Source organism: Macaca mulatta, chromosome 1 (genome assembly GCF_049350105.2).
Source record: "Macaca mulatta isolate MMU2019108-1 chromosome 1, T2T-MMU8v2.0, whole genome shotgun sequence".
Taxonomy (NCBI): Eukaryota; Metazoa; Chordata; class Mammalia; order Primates; family Cercopithecidae; genus Macaca; species Macaca mulatta.
In genome coordinates, this window is record NC_133406.1 from 228,490,035 (window position 1) to 228,515,054 (window position 25,020).

The 25,020-nt window shown below is 50.7% G+C and overlaps 2 protein-coding genes and 1 pseudogene across 15 annotated transcripts in view; 1 reads left to right on the forward strand and 2 right to left on the reverse strand.

Annotated features, from left to right (window-relative positions):
- The window catches only part of VPS13D (vacuolar protein sorting 13 homolog D), a 284,839-nt gene extending 281,064 nt beyond the window's left edge, over positions 1-3,775 (reverse strand). For all 6 annotated transcript variants that reach the window (XR_013407652.1, XR_013407651.1, XM_015113831.3 and 3 more), the window contains exon 1: positions 3,693-3,775. The gene's annotated coding sequence lies outside the window, so the exon portion shown is untranslated. The remainder of the gene's footprint in view (positions 1-3,692) is intronic.
- A 7,535-nt stretch (positions 3,776-11,310) lies between these two features.
- Positions 11,311-11,436, forward strand: LOC114675051 (small nucleolar RNA SNORA70; annotated as a pseudogene).
- A 5,881-nt stretch (positions 11,437-17,317) lies between these two features.
- The window catches only part of TNFRSF1B (TNF receptor superfamily member 1B), a 48,562-nt gene continuing 40,859 nt past the window's right edge, over positions 17,318-25,020 (reverse strand). For 3 of the 9 annotated variants that reach the window (XM_015152343.3, XM_077994361.1, XM_077994366.1), the window contains exon 10: positions 22,376-24,900. In XM_015152343.3, coding sequence (XP_015007829.2) covers positions 24,617-24,900 — 284 coding nt within the window. In that variant the 3' untranslated portion in view covers positions 22,376-24,616. 9 annotated transcript variants of the gene reach the window in all.

The following is a 25,020-nucleotide window of genomic DNA, read 5'->3' on the forward strand; positions in this document are numbered from 1 at the left end:
GTGGCTCAGGCTTGGAATCCCAGCACTTTGGGAGGCCGAAGCAGGTGGATCACCTGAGGTCAGGAGTTCAAAACCAACCTGGCCAACATGGTGAAACCCTGTCTCTACCAAAAATACAAAACTTAGCCAGGCATGGTGGCAGGCACCTGTAATCCCAGCTACTCGGGAGGCTGAGGCAGGAGAATCCCTTGAACCCGGGAGGCGGAGGTTGCAGTTAGCCAAGATCATACCACTACATTCCAGCCTGGGTAACAGAGTGAGACTCCATCTCAAAGAAAAAAAAAAGAAAAAGAAAAAGAAATTGATGAAAGAAACCTGAATAAAGTTGGGGGTGGGGGGAGAATTCACATTCTTTAATGATCCTCATTTAGGCCACCCAAATTAAATGTCTCAAATTTGTTCATGAGAATCACTTATACAATCATACACATGGGAGAGACACAACAGTGCTTTACCACTGTTCTTAAATGTCCTGGAACTGCATTACTGGTACCTGGGCACCAGATGACGCTGATATAATGAACAATCTTAGTCAATTATTACAAACCAAACTCCAGAAAGCCTCTGACTCCAGCCACAGTATTTAGATGTGGTAGGTACTACTGCCCATTATTAATAACTGGTGTTTACCAGTATTAGCAAAAAAAAAGTAATTTTAGTATTACAAAAAGTCAACATGAGGGAAACTGCGACACAAAAGTTTAACTGGGTTCTCAGATTGCTCAGCTAGAAGATCCCAGTGGAAACTGTGAGCCTCAAATCTTGCTCTGATCCACCATGTCAGTCATCAGCCACCCTGCCAGGCACTACAGATTTGCCACGGCACACACCCCACTGGAGCCAGCCTACTTTCAGGATCCTTTCCAAGCACGCTGCCCCACCTCTAGTGATTCATCTTAGTGCCAGAAGACACACCTGTCCCAACTGTGAGGCTGCCATCCAGCAACTACCTGAAGCACAAGGCCTCCATCAGAAGGAACTCAGTCTCCTAGAAAAACTGGCTTTCGTTTGTCAACAATATCTTGTACTTCCAGAGAAGATTCACTTTTGTTGTCAACAGTGACAGTAAAAAGAAAAAACAGGCCGGGCGCAGTGGTTCACGCCTGTAATGCCAGCACTTTGGGAGGCTGAGGCGGGCGGATCACGAGGTCGGGAGATCAAGACCATCCTGGCTAACACGGTGAAACCCCGTCTCTACTAAAACTACAAAAAATTAGCCGGGCGTGGTGGCGGGCGCCTGTAGTCCCAGCTACTCGGGAGGCTGAGGCAGGAGAATGGCATGAACCCAGGAGTCGGAGCTTGCAGTGAGTCAAGATCTTGCCACTGCACTCCAACCTGGGAGACAGAGCGAGACTCTGTCTCAAAAAAAAAAAGGAAAGAAGGAAAAAAGCAGCATTTGGTAAAATATTTGCCCAATTCCTTTCCAAAGATTTCTTTTTTTCCGCAAATGGAATATAAAGATACTTTTTAAGGGTAGAGTTATATAAAACTAATTATTGGCTACATTTGTTTAAAAAGGGTTATAAGAACAATTTTTTAAAAACCAATGATCAACAGTCTGAGTAAAAGAAACATTTCTCAGCCGGGCGCGGTGGCTCAAGCCTGTAATCCCAGCACTTTGGGAGGCCGAGACGGGCGGATCACGAGGTCAGGAGATCGAGACCATCCTGGTTAATACGGTGAAACCTCGTCTCTACTAAAAAGTACAAAAAACTAGCCGGGCGAGGTGGCGGGCGCCTGTAGTCCCAGCTACTTGGGAGGCTGAGGCAGGAGAATGGTGTGAACCCGGGAGGCGGAGCTTGCAGTGAGCTGAGATCTGGCCACTGCACTCCAGCCTGGGCGACAGAGCGAGACTCCGTCTCAAAAAATAAAAAAAAAAAAACAAAGAAACATTTCTCTATTGTAACTTTTTTTTTTTCTGGAGACAAAGTGTTGCTCCCCCGCCCAGGCTGGAGAGCAGTGATGGGATCTCGGCTCACTGCAACCTCCATCTCCTGGGTTCAAGCGATTCTCCTACCTCAGCCTCCTGAGTAGCTGGGATTACAGGCACCTGCCACCATCCCAGCTAATTTTTGTATTTTTAGTAGAGACAGGGTTTCATTATGTTGGCCAGGCTGGTCTGAACTCCCGACCTCAAGTGATCTGCCCACTTTGGCCTCCCAAAGTGCTGGGATTACAAGCGTGAGCCACCGTGCCTTGCCACTATTGTAACTTTAAAGGAGTAAATTTGTGAAAACCAAATGTGAAACTGACTAATCTCACTATGGGGACTCCAAACAAACTTAAGAAGCCAAGGTCAGAGTACTCTTTATTTTTGTAGTTATTGCCATTAATTTCGGCCCCAAATGCCAACTCTCTCTGAGTGCCAACTACCAATTATCTCCAAATCAAGGGAAACAACTGTCAGTTTGTAAACAAGTTCAGGCCCTACCCTACTTGCCCTAAATGGAAAAGAATGCAAAGCACAGATTTTAAAAGCATGAGCGGTTAGCACTGTAAGGCGCCCTGGTCGGTAAAATTGAGGCCCAAACCAGAAAGCACCCATGATTTGCTCTGCTAAGCATCTAGACCCAGCTTGAGGCCACTTCAAGGATTCCCTTGAGGAATTCAGTGTCAGCAAGGGCCGCCAGACTGGTCAGAATCCCAAAGTGTTTACACTCCGGTCCATCAGGGCTTCTGGGCAGCTGCCTGGCACTAACCCCCACCTGGGCTCCCCTACCCAGTGGGGCGGGTGACAGTAGGGATCAGTGCTGAGCCCACGGGCGGGCAGACAGCCGGGCATGACCTTGAGCCAGGCCCCTCCCCTGAGGAGCGGCCAGACCGGGAATAGGAAGGACTGGCAACCGGACCTGGGCGTCCCTCCCCGAGGCGGCCGGTACTGAGCGCTGCCAGCGCCAGGGAGCTCCAAAACCGGGGCGGGGGCGGCTGTCCGACCGGTGGCCCCACAGGGACGGCACTGCCCGGAAGGCGACGCTCCCACAACCTTCCCGCCCCCAGCTCTCGGAACCCTCAGCCCCCTCCAGGGAAAAGAGACACAACGACCCAGGTAAAACCTGGAGGGAACGGCGCCGGGATCCCACACCTAGGAGGAGTGGCTGGGCCAGGGCGTGACCCTGGGGGGCAAAAGGTAAAGAGAAGTTTTAAGCCTGATATCTCCGCCCCAGAGTGTGACCTCGGGTGGCTGATTAAGGCTAAGGCATTCTAGGGAACTGACACCCCACTCCTGGGCGTAATGTGGGGAACTCGCACACTAGGGTCCTGCATTGAGACTACGGCTCAGGCGGACAGGCGCGGACTGACATCTCCCAATTCCAGGGCGCCAGGCTGCTGGGACCCCAGAAAGTGTGCCGGCGTCCAGCAGGGGCTCGGGCTCCCCAGGACACGGACGTCGGGGTTCCCAGAGGTTCAGCCAACTCCGAGCCTGTGCCTGGGGTGCTCGCGGGGACTCGGACGCAGGGGTCCCCGGAGGTGGCGGGCTCGGGGCCTTCGGGGGAGCAGACGCCCCAGGGTTACCCCGAGGGGCTCAGACCAAGGCCGGACGACAGGGCCCCCAGGCTCCCAGCATCGCTCTCCCCCAGGGTGGGCCCGGGCCCCCAGGTCTAGGCGGAGCTCTAGCGGCGGCCCGTGGATCCGCGCCGGCCCTGCAGTTCCCGGCCCGGGCACCGCCCGACGCGGCGCCGCTCGGCCCCTACCTGTCCCGGGCCGCCCGCTCCAGCCCGGCGCTGCGCGGCGCTTCCTCCCCGCCGCTCCTCAATGGCGCAGGCCCGCGGCGCTCAGCCGGCCCCGACGCGACCAATCGAGCGGCCGACGCGCCGGTGCCTGGCCAGCCGAGCGCCGAGTTATCGAGGAGGCGCCCCCTGGCGCCGGCGACCGCTCCTGCAGGGCCGCGGGCCCCTCCAGGGTTTGCGAACACTGGGGCCTATTTTATAGGTGGGGAAACTGAGTCCCAAGGGAGGGCAGGGCCACAAATGACTTTGGTTCAGACAGCATGGGAACCCAGGATTCTTCCCACCTACAACCACCCTGCCTTCCATCCACGCGAAAGGTGCAATCGGCCGTCCGTCTGGGCCACTCCCCCGCAGTCCGTTCCCAACTTCGCAGCCACAGGGGCCTGTGAATTCAGACCCTGCCCTTCCCTGCTTAAAATGGCGTCCCAACCGTACTTCAATTAAAACCCACCTCCTTACAGAGCTGCCACCAAGGTCCCACTAGATCTGGTCCCTTCCCATTTCAGCCACTTTTTCCCCGGCCGCTCTTGCCCCGGCATCCTTCAGTTTCTGCCGCTGGAACTGTACATTTGCCGTTCTGTCTACCTAGGACCCTTCTCCCCAGACCAATAGAAATACAATGCCAGCCACATAGGCAATTTACATTTACTAGTTGGTACATTTTTTTAAAACGAAAAAGAAGAAAATGAACTTCATTTTAATATATTTAATCTAATATGTTCAAAATATGATCATCTCAACATGTAGCCAAAAGAAAAAATCACTAATACAATATGTTAATTTTTTTATAATAAGTTTTTGAAATTCAGGTATATTTTATATTTACTGCACATCTCAGTACAAACTAGCCACGATTCCAGTGCTCAAAAGCCTCATGTGGCCAATCCAGAGCTACAGAATAGCTCTGGATATTAATATAGCTGACTCCCTCTGGCTTCAGATGTTGCACTCAGAGAAGACTTTTGCCTATCTACAGTTTCATTATGACTCACGCCTGTAATCCCAACACTTCAGGAGGCTGAGGGGGGCAGATCACTTGAGGTCAGGAGTCTGAGACCAGCCTGGCCCACATAGTGGAAGCCCCATCTCTACTAAAACTACAAAAATTAGCCGGGCGTGGTGGTGCACACCTGTAGTCCCAGCTACTGGGGAAGCTGAGACAGGAGAATCCTTTGAACCTGGGAGGCCGAGGTTGCAATGAGCCGAGATCGCCCCTCTGCTCTCCAGACAGAGCGAGACTCCCTCTCAAAAACAAAAATAAAAATAAAGTTCCATTCTCCATTACCCTGTTGTATTTTCTTCATGGAACCTAATATTCCCTGAGCTTATCTTAGTTGTTTATACATATGTTGTTCATTCCCTAGTACCTTGAAAACAGATATTTTATCCCTTTCACAGTGTTTCTTCAACACCTAAACATTACCTAGCACAGAAAAGACTCAATAAGTGTGTATGAATGAACAACTGAACACTTCCTCCTTGCATTATCACAAGAAGGGCAAGAGGGAGACCTCAGGCTCATATAAAGTCAGAAGATGCAGGAAGCAGGACGGCAAGCTTACAATCATGTATTTACCATGATAATTACCACCCCTCATGATGCTAAGCTAATGAGGGTGCATATGGACTGACTCACTCCTGAGCCGGACCAGGGTTCCTGTATGGTGGGATCAACCTCTCAGAATCTGGATGCTGGGTCTCCTCTGGGGCTGAGGTTAGGGAGTAAAACCTGGAACTCCACAGACAGAAGGGGGAAGGAAGGCCGTCCTTCAGAGGTGAAGGACGTTGAAGTCCAGATCACCTAGCACAGACACCTGGCTGTGCCTGGGAAGCTTGTTAGAAATGCACATGGCTCAGGTCAGGCACAGTGGCTCACGCCTGTAATCTCAGCACTTTGGGAGGCAGATTTGGGTGGATAACTTGAGGTCAGGAGTTCAAGACCAGCCTGACCAACATGGAGAAACCCTGTCTCTACTAAAAGTACAAAATTAGCTGGACATGGTGGTGGGTGCCTGTAATCCCAGCTACTCAGGAGGCTGAGGCAGGAGAATTGCTTGAACCTAGGAGGTGGAGGTTACTGTGAGCTGAGATTGCGCTATTTCACTCCCGCCTGGGCAATAGAGCAAGACTCTGTCTCAAAATAAAAAAATAAATAAGCATATGGCCAGTCGCCGTGGCTCACGCCTGTAATCCCAGCACTTTGGGAGGCCAAGGCGGGCAGATCACCTGAGGTCAGGAATTCAAGACCAGCCTGGCCAACATGGCAAAACCCCGTCTCTACTAAAAATACAAAAATTAGCCAGGCATGGTGGCAGGTGCGTGTAATCCCAGCTACTCAGGAGGCTAAGGCAGGAGAATTGCTTGAACCCGGGAGGCAGAGGTTGCAGTGAGCCGAGATCTCACCATTGCACTCCAGCCTGGGCAACAGAGAGAGACTCCATCTCAAAAAAAAAAATCCAAAAATAAATAAATAAATAACCTGCACAGGGCCCTGCACCGTGGCTCACACCTGTAATCCTAGCACTTAGGGAGGCCAAGGAGGTGGTGGGGATTGCTTGAGGCCAGGAATTCAAGACCAGCCTGTGCAACATAAGGAGACCCCAATCTCTACAAAAACTTAAAAATGAAAAAATTAGCTGGGCATGGTGACGCCTGCCTGTACTCCCAACTACTGGGAGCAGGAAGCAGGAGGATTGCTTGAGCCCATGAGTTCAAGGTTACAGTGAGCAATGATCATGCCTATGCACTCCAGCCTGGGCAACAGAGACCCTGTCTCAAAAAATAAAAAACACAAATTCCTGGGCACCATTCATTCGACCAGTATGACTGAAAATCTTGGTGCCCTCAGTTTCCCATAAATGTTTAAATATACATTTACCATACAGCAATCCCACCACTAGATATTACCCAAGAGATATTAAAACATATGCCCACACCAAGACTTATACATGAACGCTCATAGCAGCTTTATTCATAAAAGCCAAAAAAAAAAATCAACATGTCCATCAATAGGAGAGTGGATAAACAAATTGCAATATACTCATACAATGGAGCACTACTCAGCAATAAAAAGGAACAAACTACTGACGCAAGGACGATCTGGAGGAACCTCAAAAGTATTAGCTATGTGGAAAAAGACTACAAAGACCACATACCATAATGATTTCATTTCTACGAAACTCCAGAAAAGACAAAACTGTCAGAGGGACTATAGGCTACAGTACCTGTGCACTACGACACCTGGCTAATTTTTGTTTTTTTGAGACAGAGTCTTACTCTGTTGCCCAGGCTGGAGTGCAGTGACACCATCTTGGCTCACTGCAGCCTCTGCCTCCCAGGTTCAAACAATTCTCATGCCTCAGCCTCCCGAGGAGCTGGGATTCCTGACATGCACCACCACACCCAGCTAATTTTTGTATTTTTAGTAGAGACGGGGTTTTGCCATGTTGTCCAGGCTGGTCTCGAACCCCTGAGCTCAAGCATTCCTCCCACCTTGGCCTCCCAAAGTGCTGGGATTACAGGCATGAGACATTGCTTTGACAAATAATTGTATATATTTATGGGGTACAGTGCACTGTTTGGATATCTATTTACAATGTGGAATGATTAAATCAAGCTAATGAACAAATTCATCAGCTAACATATTTTTTTGTGGATGAAAACACTTAAAACCTACTCTTTCAGCAATTCTGAAATATGCAATGTATTATTTCTTATAGTCACCATTCTGAGCAATAGATCACTATAGCTTCTTTCTCTTGTCTAACTGAAACTTTATACTCTTTGTTTTGTTTCTTTTTTTTTTTTTTTTTTTTTTTTTTGAGACAGAGTCTCTGTCACCCAGTTGCCCAGGCTGGAGTGCAGTGGCATGATATCAGCTCACTGCAACCTCTGCCTCCCGGGTTCAAGCGATTCTCCTGTCTCAGCCTCCCAAGTAGTTGAGATTACAGATATGTACCACGACGCCCGGCTAATTTTTGTATTTTTAGTAGAGATGGTGTTTCATCATGTTGGCCAGGCTGGTCTCAAACTCCTAGCCTCAAGTAATCCACCCGCCTCAGCCTCCCAAAGTGCTGGGATTACAGGCGTGAGCCACTGCGCCCAGCCACCTTTAGGGTTTTTACGTGGGCATGATTGACTAAATCATTGGCCATTGGTGATTGAACTTAATCTCCAATCCTCCCCGGAGGCCAGAGGCGGTGGAAGAGTGTGTGTGTTTTTACGTGAGATAGGCCCACCCTCTCTCTAATAACATGGTTGCTCCCTCTGGCAACCAGCTGCATTCTGAAGCTATCGAGGGGCTTTCAGCCACCAGTCATCTCAGGAACCTATGAAAAGACACTCTTCTCTCTCTGGAGATTCTGGGAGTCCCAGAAACTCTTGGGTTGGGAACTTGGGGCTGTCTACCAAAGAGTATAAAGCTTCGGCCAGGTGTGGTGGCTCACAGGCGGGCAGATCACAAGGTCAGGAGATCGAGACCATCCTGGCTTACCCGGCGAAACCCTGTCTCTAATAAAAATACAAAAAAATTCGCCAGGCATGGTGGCATGGTCTTAGTTACTTGGGAGGCTGAGGCAGGAGAATGGTGTGAACCTGGGAGGCGGAGCTTGCAGTGAGCTGAGATTGGGCCACTGCACTCCAGCCTGGGCGACAGAGAAAGACTCCATCTCAAAAAAAAAAAAAAAAAGAGGCCGAGCGCGGTGGCTCACGCCTGTAATCCCAGCACTTTGGGAGGCGGAGGCGAGGTCAGGAGATCCAGACCATCCTCTCTAACACGGTGTAAAACCCGATTGTATGTTCTATTTACCGAGATAGGAGAAAACCGCCTTACGAGAAAACCTCCTTAGGAGAAAACCCCTTAGGGCTGAAGGTGGGACTTGCTAGCAGCAATACTGCTCTTTATGCACTAAAAAGGTTTATGGAGGCCGGGCGCGGTGGCTCAAGCCTGCAATCCCAGCACTTTGGGAGGCTGAGACGGGCGGATCACGAGGTCAGGAGATCGAGACCATCCTGGCTAACATGGTGAAACCCCATCTCTACTGAAAATACGAAAAACTAGCCGGGCGAGGTGGCGGTTGTCTATAGTCCCAGCTACTCGGGAGGCTGAGGCAGGAGAATGGCGTAAACCCGGGAGGCGGAGCTTGCAGTGAGCTGCGATCCGGTCACTGCACTGCAGCCTGGGCGACAGAGCGAGACTCCGTCTCAAAAAAAACAACAAAAAAAAAAAAAAAAAAAAAGGTTTATGGAGATGTTTGCATATGCATATCAAGGCACAGCACTTTTCCTTAAACTTATTCATGTCACAAGATCTTTATTCATATGTCTTTCTGCTGACCTTCTCCCTACTACTCCTATTGTCCTGCCACTTCCCCTTTTCCGAGATGGTAAAGATAATGATCAATAAATACTGAGGGGGCCGGGCGCGGTGGCTCAAGCCTGTAATCCCAGCACTTTGGGAGGCCGAGACGGGCGGATCACGAGGTCAGGAGATCGAGACCATCCTGGCTAACCCAGTGAAACCCCGTCTCTACTAAAAAAATACAAAAAAAAAACTAGCCGGGCGAGGTGGCGGGCGCCTGTAGTCCCAGCTACACAGGAGGCTGAGGCAGGAGAATGGCGGGAACCCGGGAGGCGGAGCTTGCAGTGAGCTGAGATCCGGCCACTGCGCTCCAGCCCTGGCGACAGAGCGAGACTCCGTCTCAAAAAAAAAAAAAAAAAAAAAATAAATAAATAAATACTGAGGGAACTCAGAGACCAGTGCTGGCGTGGGTCCTCTGTATGCTGAGCACCGGTCCCCTGGGCCCACTTTTTCTTTCTCTATACTTTGTCTCTGTGTCTCATTTCTTTTCTCAAGTCTCTTGTTCCACCTAACGAGAAACGCCTACAAGTGTGGAGGGGCAGGCCACCCCTTCATAGAGGGCATGTCAGAGGTCTTCATGGCAGTCCCTCCCATCACAGGCCTCAAGGCCTAGGAGAAAAAAATGGTTTTGTGGGCCAGGCCCAGGGCCTTGCTGCTTTGTGCAGTCTTGAGACTTGGTCCCTGTGTCCCAGCCATGGCTAAAAGGGGCCAACATACACCTCAGGCCATTGCTTCAGAGGGTGCAAGCCCTAAGCCTTGGCAGCTTACACATGGTGTTACGTCTGCAGGTGCACGCAAGTCAGGAATGGAGGTTTGGGAACCTCTCTGCCTAGATTTCAGAGGATATATGGAAACACTAGGCAGAGTTGTGCTGCAGGGTGAAGCCCTCATGGAGAACTTCTGCTAGGGCAGTACACAAGGGAAATGTGGGATGGGAGCCCCCACACAGAGTCCCCACTGGGGCACTGGCTAGTGGAGTTGTGAGAAGAGGGCCACCATCCTCCAGACCCCAGAATGGTAGGACAACTTGCACTGTGCATGTGCAAAAGCTGCAGACACTCAATGCCAGCCAATGAAAGTAGCCAGGAGGGGGACTGTACCCTGCAAAGCCACAGGAGGGGGAGCTGCCCAAGACCATGGGAACCCACCTCTTGACCTGGATGTGAGACATGGAATCAAAGGAGATCATTTTGGAGTTTTAAGATTTGACTGCCCTCACTGGATTTCAGACTTGCATGGGGCCTAGAGCCCATTCATTTTGGCCAATTTCTCCCATTCAGAACAAGTGTATTCACCCAATGCCCTGTTGTATCTGGGAAGTAACTAACTTGCTTTTGATTTTACAGGCTCATAGGCGGAAGTGACTTGCCTTGTCTCAGATGAGACTTTGGACTGTGGACTTTTGAGTTAATGCCGAAAGGAGTTAAGACTTTGGAGGACTGTTGAAAAGGCATGATTGGTTTTGAAATATGAGGACATGAGATTTTGGAGGGGCCAGGGGCAGAATGATATGGTTTGGCAGTGTCCCCACCCAAATCTCATCTTGAATTATAGCTCCCATAATCCCCACGTGTTGTGGGAGAGACCTGGTGGGAGGTAATTAAATCATAGAGGTGGGTTTTTTCCCATACTGTTCTGATGATAGTGAATAAGTCTCATGAGATCTGGTGGTTTTATAAAGTGCAGTTCCCCTGCACACACTCTCTAGCCTGCTACCATGTAAGACATGCCTTTGCTCCTCCTTTGCCTTTTGCCATGATTGTGAGGCCTCCTCAGCCATATGGAACTGTGAGTCTATTAAACCTCTTTTTCCTTATAAATTACCCAGTCTCAGGTATTTCTTCATAGCAGTGTGAAAATGGACTAATAGAGACACCTTGCTTTCTTTTTTAGTTGTAGACATACCAGAGGAAGGTATGCAGGAGATGGGGGTCATTCCTTAATTACCACCCACTTAGATGCATGTTGGCCCACAAGGAGTAAGTTTTCTGGGACAGGCAGATTTGCAGAACCCAGCTCCACACTCTCCCCACATCAGGTTCCTCCCCACCTGGCCTCCTATATCAGTTTCTGGAATCATCTGGATCACAGGGGATGCAGACAGGTAGCCAAAACTCCTGCAGAAATGTTTCTGTTGGCACACACAATGCTCTAAGGTCATTTGAATTACTGAAAACATAGAAAAATCTGGAGATTACACATGAAAATCTATATTTAGGACATCTCTAGAAAAATTAAAGATTTGGCCACTATGGAAACTGCTGAGGGTCCCATGTGTAATGGCTGCAAACAGCATCCTTTGTTGCATGGACAGCCTGATTTTTGCTCTAAGGGACTGTGGAGACAGCCCTTTCCAATGTCTTCAACCTCAGCACTGTCCCCAGCATAGGCTTCAGACAGGCATGCAAGGTGCCTTTGGAAAGCCCCAGGGCACCATGGCCAGGGTTCGCATTGGCCAAGTCATCATGTTCATCCACACCAAGCTGCAGAACAAGGAGTATATGATTGGGGCCCTACGTAGGGGCCACATTCAAGTTCCCTGGCCACCAGAAGATCCACATCTCAAAGAAGTGGGGCTGGCCAGGCCCGGTGGCTCAAGCCTGTAATCCCAGCACTTTGGGAGGCCGAGACGGGCAGATCACGAGGTCAGGAGATCGAGACCATCCTGGCTAACATGGTGAAACCCCATCTCTACTAAAAAATACAAAAAAACTAGCCGGGGGAGGTGGCGAGCGCCTGTAGTCCCAGCTACTCGGGAGGCTGAGGCAGAAGAATGGCGTAAACCCGGGAGGTGGAGCTTGCAGTGAGCTGAGATCTGGCCACTGCACTCCAGCCTGGGCGACAGAGCGAGACTCCGTCTCAAAAAAAAAAAAAAAAAAGAAGTGGGGCTTTACCAAGTTCAATGCAGATGAATTTGAAGATATGGTGGCTGAGAAACAGCTCATCCCAGATGACTGTGGGGTCAAATCCATCACCAGTCATGGCCCCCTGGAGAAGTGGCAAGCCTTGTACTCATGAGGGCTTTCACTGTGCTGCCCCCAATAAATTATGCCCACCATTAAATATCCTACTTCCTGTCCACCCAAAAAAAACAAAACAAAACCAAAAACTGAATGCCTCTTTGCCTACTACATTCATCCAATCATTGACTGTCAAGTGAACACCTACTATGTGCCTGGCACTGTTCTTTTACGGTGAGAGGGCTGGACCGGGTCTCACTGTTGCCCAGACTGGAGTGCAGTGGCACAATCATGGCTCACTGCAGCCTCAATCTTCTGAGCTCAAGTGATCCTCCCACCTCAGCGTCCCAAGTAGCTAAGACCACAGGTGTGCACACTCAACTAATTTTTTTTTTTTTGAGACTCGCTCTGTCACCCGGGCTGGAGTGCAGTGGCGCAATCTCAGCTCACTGCAACCTCTGTCTCCAGGTTCAAGCGATTCTCCTGCCTCAGCCTCCGGAGCACAGGCACGCATCACCATGCCTGGCTAATTTGTGTATTTTTAGTAGAGACAGGGTTTCGCCATGTTGGCCAGGCTGTTTGTGATCCGCCCACCTCAGACTCTCAAAATGCTGGTATAATAGGTGTGATCCACTGCGCCCGGCCCTGGTTAATTTTTTGATTTTTTGTAGAGATGGGTGTGGGGGCTCTCACTATGTTCTGTAGGCTGGTCTCAAACTCCTGGGCTCAAACAATCCACCTGTCTCAGCCTGCCAAAAGGCTGGAATTATAGGAGTGAGCCACCGGCCACCGAGCCTGGCTGCCTGGGACTGTTCTAATCCCATGACTGAGCAAAATAAAGCTCTGCCATCCTAGAGTTTATATTCTAGCAGGAGGTGTAGACAATAAGAAATCAACATAACAGATATGTAAATTATACAGTATTTGAGAAGGTGATAAGTACCGTAAGAGCCCTGTGAGGGGTAGGGGGATCCCAGAGTTGAGGGAGTTGCAATTTTAATTATGAATTAATTTAATTAGATCTTGAAGGCTTTTAACTTTGTAAGGCAGCGCTGTCCAATAGAAATAGAATGCACGCCATATACATAACTTTAAAATTTTCTAGTAGCCAAATCACAGGGTGAAAAGAAACAGGTAAAATGAAGTTAATATCGTATTTAACCTAGTATATCCAAAATAAGACCATTTCAACATGTAAACCAATGTAAAATTACTAACAAGATACTGTATGTATAGTTTTTCATAGTGAGTCTTCTATATTTGGTATTTTGTATTGAGATGTATTTTATACATCTCAGCCTGAACTAGCCATGTTTCAAGTACTCAGAAGCATCTGTGCCTGGTAGCTATTCTATTTGGAAGCACAGATCCAGAATCTCTTGTGAAAGTGCAAGCAGCCCAGGGAGAGGTGGTACCGTCACCCCATAGGGAAAAAAGAGAAAAGGTGGCCGGGTGCGGTGGCTCACGCCTGTAATCCCAGCACTTCAGGAGGCTGAGGTGGGGAAAAAAAGAGAAAAGGTGGCCGGGTGCAGTGGCTCACACCTGTAATCCCAGCACTTCGGGAGGCTGAGGCAAGCAGATCACCTGAGGTTAGGAGTTCAAGCCCAGCCTGGCCAACATGGCAAAACCCTGTCTCTACTAAAAATACAAAAATTAGCCAGGTATGGTGGCAGGCACCTATAATCCCAGCTACTTGGGAGCCTGAGGCAGGAGAATCACTTGAACCCAGGTTGCAGTGAGCCAAGATCACACCACCGCACTCCAGCCTAGGCGACTTCAGGCCACTCTCCCAACCCCATATCCCATCCCACCCCCCATAGTGCCATGGCTGTCCTGCCCTCCCCTCACCAAGGTGCCTGCTTAAACTACAGCACCTCAGAGAAGCCTTCCTCAACCCACCTTGCAAGCTGGCAGCACCCCAAACCCTATCTGTCCCCTTACTTTGCTTTATTTTTCTTCTTAGCACTTACTGCCACAAGCATAGCCTACAAGTCTGTTTTTACATAGTCCCTGCTAGCGTGTCAGCTCCAGGTGGACAGGGACCTTGTCTGTGCTGCTATCTGCGGCATTCCCAGTACCTATACATTTAAAAAAAAACAAAAACAAAAGAAAAAACAAGCAACTAACATGTATGGAGCCCTGACAATGTGCCCGGCACAGTTCTAAGCATTTCAGATAGTAACTCATGCAATCCCACAATCTGAGGGAGATACTATTTTAATCCCATTTTACAGATAAGGCGAGTAAGGCACAGGGACATCTGAGACATTCATTCACTTGACTGAGGTCACAGCAACAGGAAATGTCGCATCCAGGATTCACACCTGGGCAGGTAGTCTTCAAGGCCCTACAACTGTTTTTGTTTTGTTTTGTTTTGTTTTTAGACAGGGTCTCACTCTGCCACCCAGGCTGGAGTACAGTGACTCGATCACGGTTCACTGCAGCCTCAACCTCCTGGGCTCAAGCAATTCTCCCACCTCCGCCTCCCACAGTGCTGGGATTACAGGCTTGAGGCACCGCGCCGGGCTGGACCCACAATTTTGGGTTCTGTGCTTGTTCATCAGAGTGTTCTATAATGATAATGAATGAATGAGATCAAATAAAGAGAACGCAAAAAGACATTCCTTCTCTTCCCAGGCTCGTCCTAGCTTAGCCAAACCACACGTTCTCTCCTGATTAAAGCAAAGAAATGGGCGAAAGGAGCTGCAAGCCTGGCCCATGCTGACTGGTTACCATATCAGGCAGGTGGCTGCCCTTGGTTGCTCCAAATGGAATCATCATTCCCCTCAAACGGAATCATCTGGTGCCTCCTCTGTCTCCAGACAGGCGGTGAGCTCTGGGAAACAGCAGCACTGGATCTGGTACCTCGGGCTCAGCACCAGCCCATGTCCAGTGCCTGTGAGAGGAAGAAGCCAAAGCTGCCCCCCTCCCCCCGCCCCGAGTCAATTCCCTGCTCCCGAAGGGTGTTTATTCCAGTTTCCATGATCCACACGCTGGCTCAGCTCATGTTTCAAACATTAACATCCCAATCAGGTTGGTGCTGTTACTATCCCCATTGTATATATAGATGGGGACTCAAGCTCAATGCAGCCCCAGCCTCCGCAGAGTGGATGTTCAGTAAACGTGAATATCCCCAGCAATGGCGCCATGAGTGAATACCAGAGCTGCTGGGGCTGCAACGGCCTCTGTGCAGGAAACACAGGGCACAAGCAAGTTGAAGGAAGGGACTTTTGCCAAGGAGAGACCAGCATTAGAAAAACCCACAAGAGCTGGTGAAGCACTCAAGGAGAAGCACCGGCAGGAAGCTATGGGGCACAATGGTGATGGCACGGAGAAGCTACCAGAAGGGGAAGGGGGGAGGGAATACACACCTGGCCTCACTTTCCTCCCATCCTCCAGTCTCCTGATGAGATGGGATCGTTCCCTTGGCCACCTTCATGGGCAGGAACTGGAGTGGCTCACTTCACTCAGCCCCACCGCTGGCCACTCTTCATGAGAGGAAGCATGTAAGCAAAAACAAATTTTGGGGGGACTGGAGGGAACAAATGCTGGGATTGGCCAGTCACTCCTCTCTGGTGGGAGCAGGCTCTGTGCAGGCCCCACAGCAGCATCCAAGTCCCTGCCTTCTCAGCACCCAGATTCCTGTCTGGCATCCAGGAAGAATCAGGTCACACGGATGGATTGAAAGATGATCAATGCAGAAGACTTTATTGAGCAGTGAAAGTGGCTCTCAGTGGAAGGGGAGCTGAAAAGGGGATGGTGCAGGAAGAAGGTGATCTTTCCCTGAAGCCACGCCATCTGAAGTTAATCACGTCTGTCTATCCATAATCTCTGACGCTCAGTTGCTTCTCTGCTTGGGTGCTTGTGATCTCTGCCAGTCAGGCATTTGTGACGCTCCACGGGACGCTCCGCGGAGCTGAAGTCTTTTTATGGGCACAGGATAGGGGCATGGCAGGCCAAAAAGGCAACATTTGGGCAGAAAAACAGGGTCAACTGTTTTCACTTATGGCCGAGGTTCCAGGCTTAAGGGTGGGGTTTAACCAGGAGCCTGACCATTCTGTATCACTGCTAGTGCTCTCTCATGGCCAAACCCTGCTGGGAGCCTCAGGGAAAAGGGCCCAGGAATGAGTGTGCAGGAGGCAGCCTCCCAGTGCACAAAGCACCGGAGAGAGGAACCGGAGGGCTGGATGGAGACTAACTAGCACATTGCTGGTCTCTCTGCTTCTAATCCATCTCTCTCCAGCCATCCCCCCAGTGTAGCCAAGGTAAGGGGGCTTCAGAAGGAGCCCCCCACCTCCTGGTAAGTAGTCCCCACAACTGCAGTTTCCAACCTCCTCTCTCCCCAGCACCTGGTGACATCATTCCAAAAGACAAATCTGGCCATATCCCCCCACCAGTGAAACCTCTTCAGCGAGTCCTTTGTCCTGCTGTCTGCCTTCACAGGACAGTGGCCATCCTTTGGGCCTGGCCACTCCTCAGCCTCATTTCCTGCTCACTGCCCCAGGCCAAGGGCAGACTTGGCTGATCCCTGGGTCCCTCAGGCCTCTGCTCCCAGGTTACCTCTCCCGGTCCCCTCCCTGACCCAAAAAGGGCACTTCCATCCCTTGGTCCCCCATGTCCAGCTTCATTTTCTTCATCCCTGTCTGATATTATCTGTTTCGTTTCTTCCTACCCACTACATAAGCTTCATTTTAGTAGCCACTGCATCCCCGCAACTAGAGCACAATACCTACTTGTTTCTTCAAGCATCAGGAGGTATCAGGATATATTTAAGGTATTTAAAGCTGGATGGGATCCGCAACGAGGGAGTTGGAGAGGGAGAAGAGGTGCAAGGGCTGAGCCCTGGGCCCCCTCATGAGTCAGACGTTGATGAGATGAGGAGGAACCAGGCAAGAAGGCAGAAGGGGTCCCTGAGATGGCAGGAGAGTCAAGGGGTCTGGGCTCCTGACAGCCAGGCAAGGAAAGACTTCCAAGGAGCAGAGATTGATCACTCGGGTCAAATACCATCTGCCTGTAGAAGTGAGATGGGGACTGAAGCTGAATTTAGCTGTATGGAGTTTCGTAGAGACCTGGTCAAAAGACAGGTTGAGTAGAGTAGGGGGCACGAGTGGTGAGCGCATGAGAAAATGGGAGAAGACAAATTGGAGACCTGAATATGCTGTTCTCCAGGTGTTTTTGCTGTAAGAGTAGCTGAGAAATCTGACAGCGCCTGGAGGAAGAATTGTGAGCAAGGTTTCTGTTGTTGTTAATTGTGGTGAAATACACATAACTTTTTTTTTTTTTTTTTGAGATGGAGTTTCACTCTTCTCTCCCAGGCTAGAGTGCAATGGTGCGATCTCGGCTCACTGCAACCTCTGCCTCCCAGGTTCAAACAATTCTCCTGCCTCAGCCTACTGAGTAGCTGGGATTACAGGCACTTGCCACCACACCCGGCTAATTTTTGTATTTTTAGTAGACACGGGGTTTCGCCATGTTGGCCAGGCTGATATTGAACTCCTGACCTCAGGTGACCCACCCGCCTCAGCCTCCCACAAAATTTTTATCATCTTTTTGTAGTTGTTGCTCTTTTTTGGTTTTTGTTTAAAAATTCTCATCTTAACCATTATTAACTGTGTTGTTCAGTGGCATTAAGTAATTTCACATTGTTGTACAACCATCACCACCATCCATCTGCAGAACTTTTTTTTTTTTTTTTTCGGACAGGGTCTCACTCTGTCACCCGGGCTGGAGTGCAGTGGCACAGGTCATGGCTCACTGCAGCCTCGAATTTCTGGACTCACGCAATCTTCCCGCCTCAGCCTCCTGAGTAGCTGGGACCATAGGTGCATGCCACCACGCCAAGCTCATTTTCATAGAGATGGGGTCTCGCTATGTTGCCCAGGCTAGTCTCGAACTCCTGAGCTCAAGCGATCCACGCACCTTGGCTTCCCAAAGTTTTGGGATTACAGGCACGAGCTGTCATGCCTGGCCTAGAACTCTTCATTTCAAAAAACTGAAACGCTGCACCCATTAAACACTGACTCCCCATTCCCTCTTCTCCTAGCTTCTGGCAACCAACACCCTACTTTCCATGTCTATGAATCCTACTACTCTAGGTACCTCATGTATGGGAAACACACAGAATTTGTCCTTTTGTGACTGGCTTATTTCACTTAGTTTAAGAGACAAGGGATCCTTGTCCTCAAGGATCATCCAGGTTGCAGCACCTGTCAGAATTTCCTTCCTTTTCAAAGTTGAATATTCCATTGGAGACCACTTTTTTTTTTTTTTTTTTTTTTTTTTGAGATGAAGTCTCGCTCTGTCACCCAGGCCGGAGTACAGCAGCGCGACCTTGGCTCACTGCAACCTCTGCCTCCCGGGTTCAAGCGATTCTCCTGTCTCAGCCTCCTGAGTAGCTGGGACTACAGGCATGTGCCACCACTCCAGGCTAATTTTTGTATTTTTAGTAGAGTTGGGGTTTCACCATGTTGGCCAGGCTGGTCTCGAACTCCTGACCTCAGGTGATCCACCCACCTCAGCCCCGCAAAGTGCTGGGATTATAGGTGTGAGCCACTGCGCCCAGGCTGTAGACCACATTTTGTTTATCCATTCCACTGTTTTGGACACCTAGGTTGTTTCCACTTTTGGCTATTATGAACAAGGAACACAGCTGTACAAATATCCGTTTGAGACTCTGTTTTTCTGTTTTCAATTCTTTGGGGTAGACACCCACAAGTGGAGTTGCTGGATCAGATGGTAATTCTATGTTCCATGTTTTGAGTCACTGTCACGCTGTATCCCGTAGCAGTTGGACCCTTGTGCACTCTCCTCAGCAACGCACAAGGTTTTCCATCTCTCCACATTTTCACCAACACTAATTTCTGGGTTTTTGATAGCAGTCGTCCTAATGGGCGTGAGGTTGTTCAGCAAATGGGAGGAGCCTCCGTGTGTCTATATGCAAACAGGAAAGATCCAGGAGCCACAGAAATGGAGGCTGAAGGAAAGAGACAGGAGACTCGGTGAAGCAAAGTCCTTGAGCCAGGAGAGATGCTAAGATCCCGTGCGGAGGAGGAACCATCCTCAGACCCAGTCACGGCAAAGGCCAGAGTTGTGGGCACAGACACAGGGTAAGAGGGGAGATGTGGTGAGGCAAGCATGAAGCATTCTCTTATGTTTGTTTTATTTTCTCAGTGAAATAGACAGCAAGGTAACCAACTGAAGGTAAGGGTGGGGTGAGGACAGAGGCTTGGTGATAAAGGAGAACACGTGAAATAGTCCATCTAGAACAGCAAGGTAAGGCATGGTGGCTCATCCCTATAATCCCAGCACTTTGGGAAGCCAAGGTGGGAGGATCACTTAAGCCCAGGAGTTTCAGGCTGCAGTGAGCTGTGATTGTGCTACTGCCCTCCAGCCTGGGTCACTGAGTGATACTCAGTCTCAAACAAAAACCTCAATTAATCCTTTTATTTAAAAGATAAAATAGGCTGGGTGCAGTGACTCAGGCCTGTAATCCCAGCACTTTGGGAGGCCGAGGTGGGTGCATCACCTGTCAGGAGTTCGAGACCAGCTTGGCCAACATGGCGAAACCCCTTCTCTACTAAAAATACAAAAATTAGCTGGGCATGGTGGCATGCGCCTATAATCCCAGCTGCTTGGGAGGCTGAGGCAGGAGAATTGCTTGAACCCGGGAGGCAGAGCTTGCAGTGAGCCGAGATCGCACCACTGCACTCCAGCCTGGGTGACAGAGCAAGACTCCATCTCAAAATAAATAAATAAATAAATAAAATTAAAAGATAAATAGAAAGAGTGGGAGACTGAATGAATGGGAGCTGGTAGGCTGGATAACCAATGGTTGTCTTTGCCCCTGCAAAGACATTGATGTCTGAATTCCTGCAACCTGGCCAAAACGCTGAGACAAGGAGAGTGTCCTGGATTATCTGGGTGGTCCGTTGTGATTACAGGTGTCCCTATAATTGGGAGGCAGAGGGAGATCTGACTACTGAAGAGACTCCATCGCTATCTCTGAAGATGGACAAAGGGGCCATAAGCCAAGGAATGCAGGTGCCACTAGAAGCTGAAGGCAAGGAACCAGATTCTCCCCTAAAGCCTCCAAAAACAAATTCCCCATTTGAGCCTAGCAGGCCTGGCGACACCTTGCTTTTATACTTCTGACTTCTAGAGCTGTAGGAGAATGCAATTGTATTGTTTTAAGTCACTGAGTTTGTGTGGTTTGTTATAGCAGCAATAGGAACTAATATATCGGGTAGGGGACCTGTTGTCACTGCTGGGCGGCACCAAGGACCCACATAAAATTTATTCTTTTCTTTCCGTCCTCTAGGCTGGAGTGCAGTGGCGAGATCTCAGCTCACAGCAACCTCCGCCTCCTGGGCTCAAGCAAACCTCCCACTTAAGCCTCATGGGTAGTTGGGACTCCAGGTGCATGCCACCACACCCAGCTAGTTTCTGTATATTTTTCGTGGAGATGAGGTTTCACCATGTTGCCCAGGCCAGTCTTGAACTCCTGAGCTCAAGCAATCCACCCACCTCAGCCTCCTAAAGTGCTGAGATTACAGGCGTAAGCCACCGTGCCCGGCCACGTCTAATGATCATGAAATGAAAATGCGACCAGCCAGCATGGTGGAATGCCATCATCGTGCCCCATCCAGGTGCAGAGGTGCAGGTGTGGCACAAACAGAGTGCTGGGTTCAACCAGAGAGAGAACAACAAACCAGGAGAAAGTGTTGTAGGTGCGCACAAGGGAGAAAATGTAACCAACAGCTGCAGGTGCCAGTGAGGGAGAAAGACAGGAGGAAGTAGGGGTGGGGGAAAGTGGGATGCTTGAAATTGACATTAGGGTGCAGTTATCAATAATACCAGGGTCTAAGGCATTGGCCTGGCTACATCCCGAAGGCCACATCCGCCTCCTGCCCATTCTTTTACGTCCTGTGCACAGCTGTTTTCACACTACAACAGCACAGTTGAGGGGTTGTTGCAGAAACTGTAAGACCTGCCAAGTATAAAATATTTATTCTGGTCAGGCACAATGGCTCATGCCTGCAATCCCAGCACTTTAGGAGGCCAAGGCCGGTGGATCACTTGAGCCCTGGAGTTCGAGACAAGCCTGGGCAACACAGGGAAACCCCCTCCCCGCCAAAAAAATAAAAATAAATAAATAATTTAGCTGGGCATAGTGGTCCATGCCTGTAGTCCCAGCTACTCAAGAGGCTGAGACAGGAAGTCAGGGCTGCAGTGAGCCACGATCATATTTCAGCTTGCGTGACAGAATGAGACCTTGTCTCAAAAATTACATTTGCTCCCTGGCTCTTTATGGAATAAGTATGGGGAGCCCCGGTCAAGGGTTGAGTGACTGAGACAGGCTGGAGGACAGGACTACGGAGGAGAAGAGGGCGAGGAGCCAGGAGGCAGGGCGTTCCATCAATCACAGATCCTGCAATCACCAAGAACGAAAATGGTCCCACTGAGGGAGTCACAGGAGCTGGAGTGACGATGGTGACCCAGGGGGTCAGTGGAACCAATACACAGGCCAAGGTCTCTCTCCCCTCCAAGGCTTTATTTTAATTAATTAATTTTATTTATTTATTTGGAGACGGACTCTCACTCTGTCACCCACGCCGGAGTGCAGTGGCCCGATCTCAGCTCACTGCAACCTCTGTCTCCTCAATTCAAGTGATTCTCATGCCTCAGCCTCCTGACTAGCTAGGATTATAGGCGCATACCATCATGCCCGGCTAATTTTTTGTATTTTTAGTAGAGGTGGGGTTTCACCATGTTGGCCAGGCTAAGGTCTTTAAACTCAGAACTCCTTTGGCCTGACAGTTCCCTGCAATCCTTTGTTCTAGAAAACTGCTGCTCATCCCTCAGGAGGAGGTCAGAGGTCATCTCTAGAACCCTGTTCTGACCTCCTACCTGGACCCAGGGATGTTCTCTGTGCCCCCAAAGCCCTGTACTGGTCTGAGCATCCCAGGGGCACCCACTCTCCCCGAGTGGGGTCCCCAGGAGGGCAGAGCCTGGCTGCCTAGGCTGCTAGGGATCTGCAGAGACCCCACCCCAGTCCTGAGAGGAGGCCCAGGAGACCCGGGGGATGAGGGCATGAGACCAGGACACACTTGGAACCCAGCCAGCTGTGCGGTCCTGAGCAGGAGGTTCTCTTATTGTTCACAGGCTTGAGGGGGCGGCTGTAACAGGGGACCCTCTGTGGTCCAGTCACAACAGGGGCTGGCCAGACCCCAGGGACCATGACGCCATCTCCCCTTACACAGGGGTGGCAGACAAGCAGGACCACGGACAAACCCAAGCCCAGACCCCAGGTAGAGCCAGGGGTCGACATGTAAAACAAACAGGTTTATTGATAAGCGGGAATGCTGTCCAGCATACAGTGCAAACTCTCATTGTCTCAGGATCAACACACGCAAGGGAACTGAGGCTCCACAGTCTCCAGATTCACCGCTTCCCGGCTCTGCCCAGTGATGCCAAGGAAGCCCGAGGTTCTCCCAGGACTGTCCACCAGGGGGCAGGTGCACTCCATCGCATCCTCATGTGGGTCCAACGTGGGCAGAAACCTGGCCAGCCTCGGCAGTCTGACTTTCTTTTTTAAGAGACAGGGTCTCACTCTGTTGCCCAAGCCGGAGTGTAGTGGCGCGATCATAGCTCACTGCAGCCTCAAACTTCTGGGCTCCAGTGATCCTGCCCTCAGCCTCCGGATTAGCTGGGATTACAGGTGTACGTCACTGCAGCCAGCCAGTCTGACATCTTGATTCCAAGGTGGAAAACCCTTCTTGTCTCCATGGTAATGGCTGGACTCTCCCACCCTCCAATAGTTCAGCTGCCAAGCTCAAGTCCAGTGGAATTTATCAACAATTTATCACCCTGCCCCCACTCTTCTAGATAAGTTCATGCCTTCTCCTTTATCCCCATGCACCTGAGACTGAGTCAGCCTTTCCAGGAGCCCCTCAACCTGCTTACTCCCAGAATCCGGGCAAGGCTACACGGGTTCCCCCTCTGCAGGGCCTTGGGCATGTTTTGGGGAGGGGAGGGGGAAGGCTGACTCTAACGGGGAGGAATCTCAGCTTCAGCGGCTTCAAGGCAGGCCATTCAACTTGCCGACCTTGGTTACACACACCCACAACACGCAACACAGACACAGACACAAGACTGGCACTTGGGATCACACTGGCCATGTACCAAAGTGGCGAGGCAGCCCGCTTAGGGCCAGGGAATTGAGGGTGGGGAGTGGGGAAGAAGAACCCACCCCTCAGGAGGGAGGAGGAGGGTCTAGGCTGAGGTAGGAGGAGAGAGATGGCTACGAGGACTCAGTCATCTCTAGCTCCTGAAATTCCCTGAAAGGAGACGGTGTGGCCTAGGACACCACACCAGGCAGCAAGAAAGGAGGGGCGGGGCTGCAGGCACACCGGAGTGAAGGTGGAGGGTGCAGATGGGAGGTGGGGGGTTGGATGTGGCTGGCAGAGTTTGGCTTTGTTTATCATTGGCTTGTTGGCCGGCGTGGTACTTACCATTTTAGAAAATTGGCAGATTTCCAGTTAGAAGTGCATTATCTTGCCCAGGCCACAGCACTGAATACGGTGGCCTGCCTGGGCCCTCTGGGCATCTGACTTTCATACCATGGTACAAAAGGACAAGTTAGCATTTGGAGGTGGTGCCTTCTTTTTTTTTTTTTTTTTTTTTTTTTTTTTTTTTTTTTGAGACAGACTCGCTCTGTCACCTAGGCTGGAGTACGGTGACATGATCTCAGCTCCCTGTAACCTCCGCCTCCAGGGTTCAAACGATTTTCCTGCCTCAGCCTTCTGAGTAGCTGGGACTATAGGTGCCTGCCACCACGCCCGGCTAATTTCTGTATTTTTAGTAGAGATGGGGTTTTATCATGTTGGCCAGGCTGGTCTTGAACTCCTAACCTCAGGTGATCCACCCACCTCGGCCTCCCAAAGTGCTGGGATCATAGGTGTGAGCCACTGTACCTGGCCTGAGGTGATGCTTTCCCAGCCTCCTGAGCTAACCTGAAGGACCCCTACAGCCTACAGGGCTGCCACCTCCTCCCTGCACAGAGCCCTGGGACTGTCCCGCAGTCTCAGCCTCAGGCTGAAGCACTGTCCTGTCTTCATGGGTGACTCAGGCAGCATCCCTCCTGAAAGCCCCTCTGCAGAGAAGGATGCTGGGATTTTCTGGAAGCCAGAGCTGGGTCAGAGCCCAGGGGAGACATAAACAAACAAACAAAAAACCTGAGGGCTCCAGAAGCCAAAGCTCGCAGGCCCAGCTGGGCGGGGCAGGCCACAGTGAGTCAGGGACTTGCCCCGGCGTGCCCCGAACGTCCGTGCCCAGCTAGCCTTCCGAGAGGGACACACCGTGGCAGCACAGGCTTTCCACAACTCACTGCCTCTGCTCTCGGTCTGCAAGTCAGAGGGAGGCTGCAGCTGTGGAGGGCACTAAAGGAACTTGGCCCAGAAAGAGCCATAGAGTCCTATCGGTGGGGACCTGGAAGGACCAGGGCCCCTTCGCAGGGTCATACTGCCAGGGCTCAGCCCGCCTTGGCTACGACACAGCCCATACCAGCCTGGTTAACTGGGCTTCATCCCAGCATCGGGCACGCCAAGGGGCAGGGGCTTCTCTCCAGTGCTCCCCAGCAGGGTCTCCGGCGTCTCCAGCTGTGACCGAAAGGCGCATTCCTCCTTGGAGAAGGGGACCTGCTCGTCCTTCGGGGAACCCGAGGGGCTGGCATCTGTGTCCCCCATCGTGGAGCTGGCTTGAGAGGAGCACTGTGAGCTGTGGTCAGAGCTGCTACAGACATTCACGATGCAGGTGACATTGACCTGGGTCCCATGGCCACCAGGGGAAGAATCTGCTAAGCACAAGATGGGGTGGGGATCAGTCCAGGGGTCCGGGAGTGGGGCCCTGAGACCCCTGCCCAAGATGCAGATTCAGACACATGGGAAAGAGCACTGGGCCAGGAGCCAAGAGACCG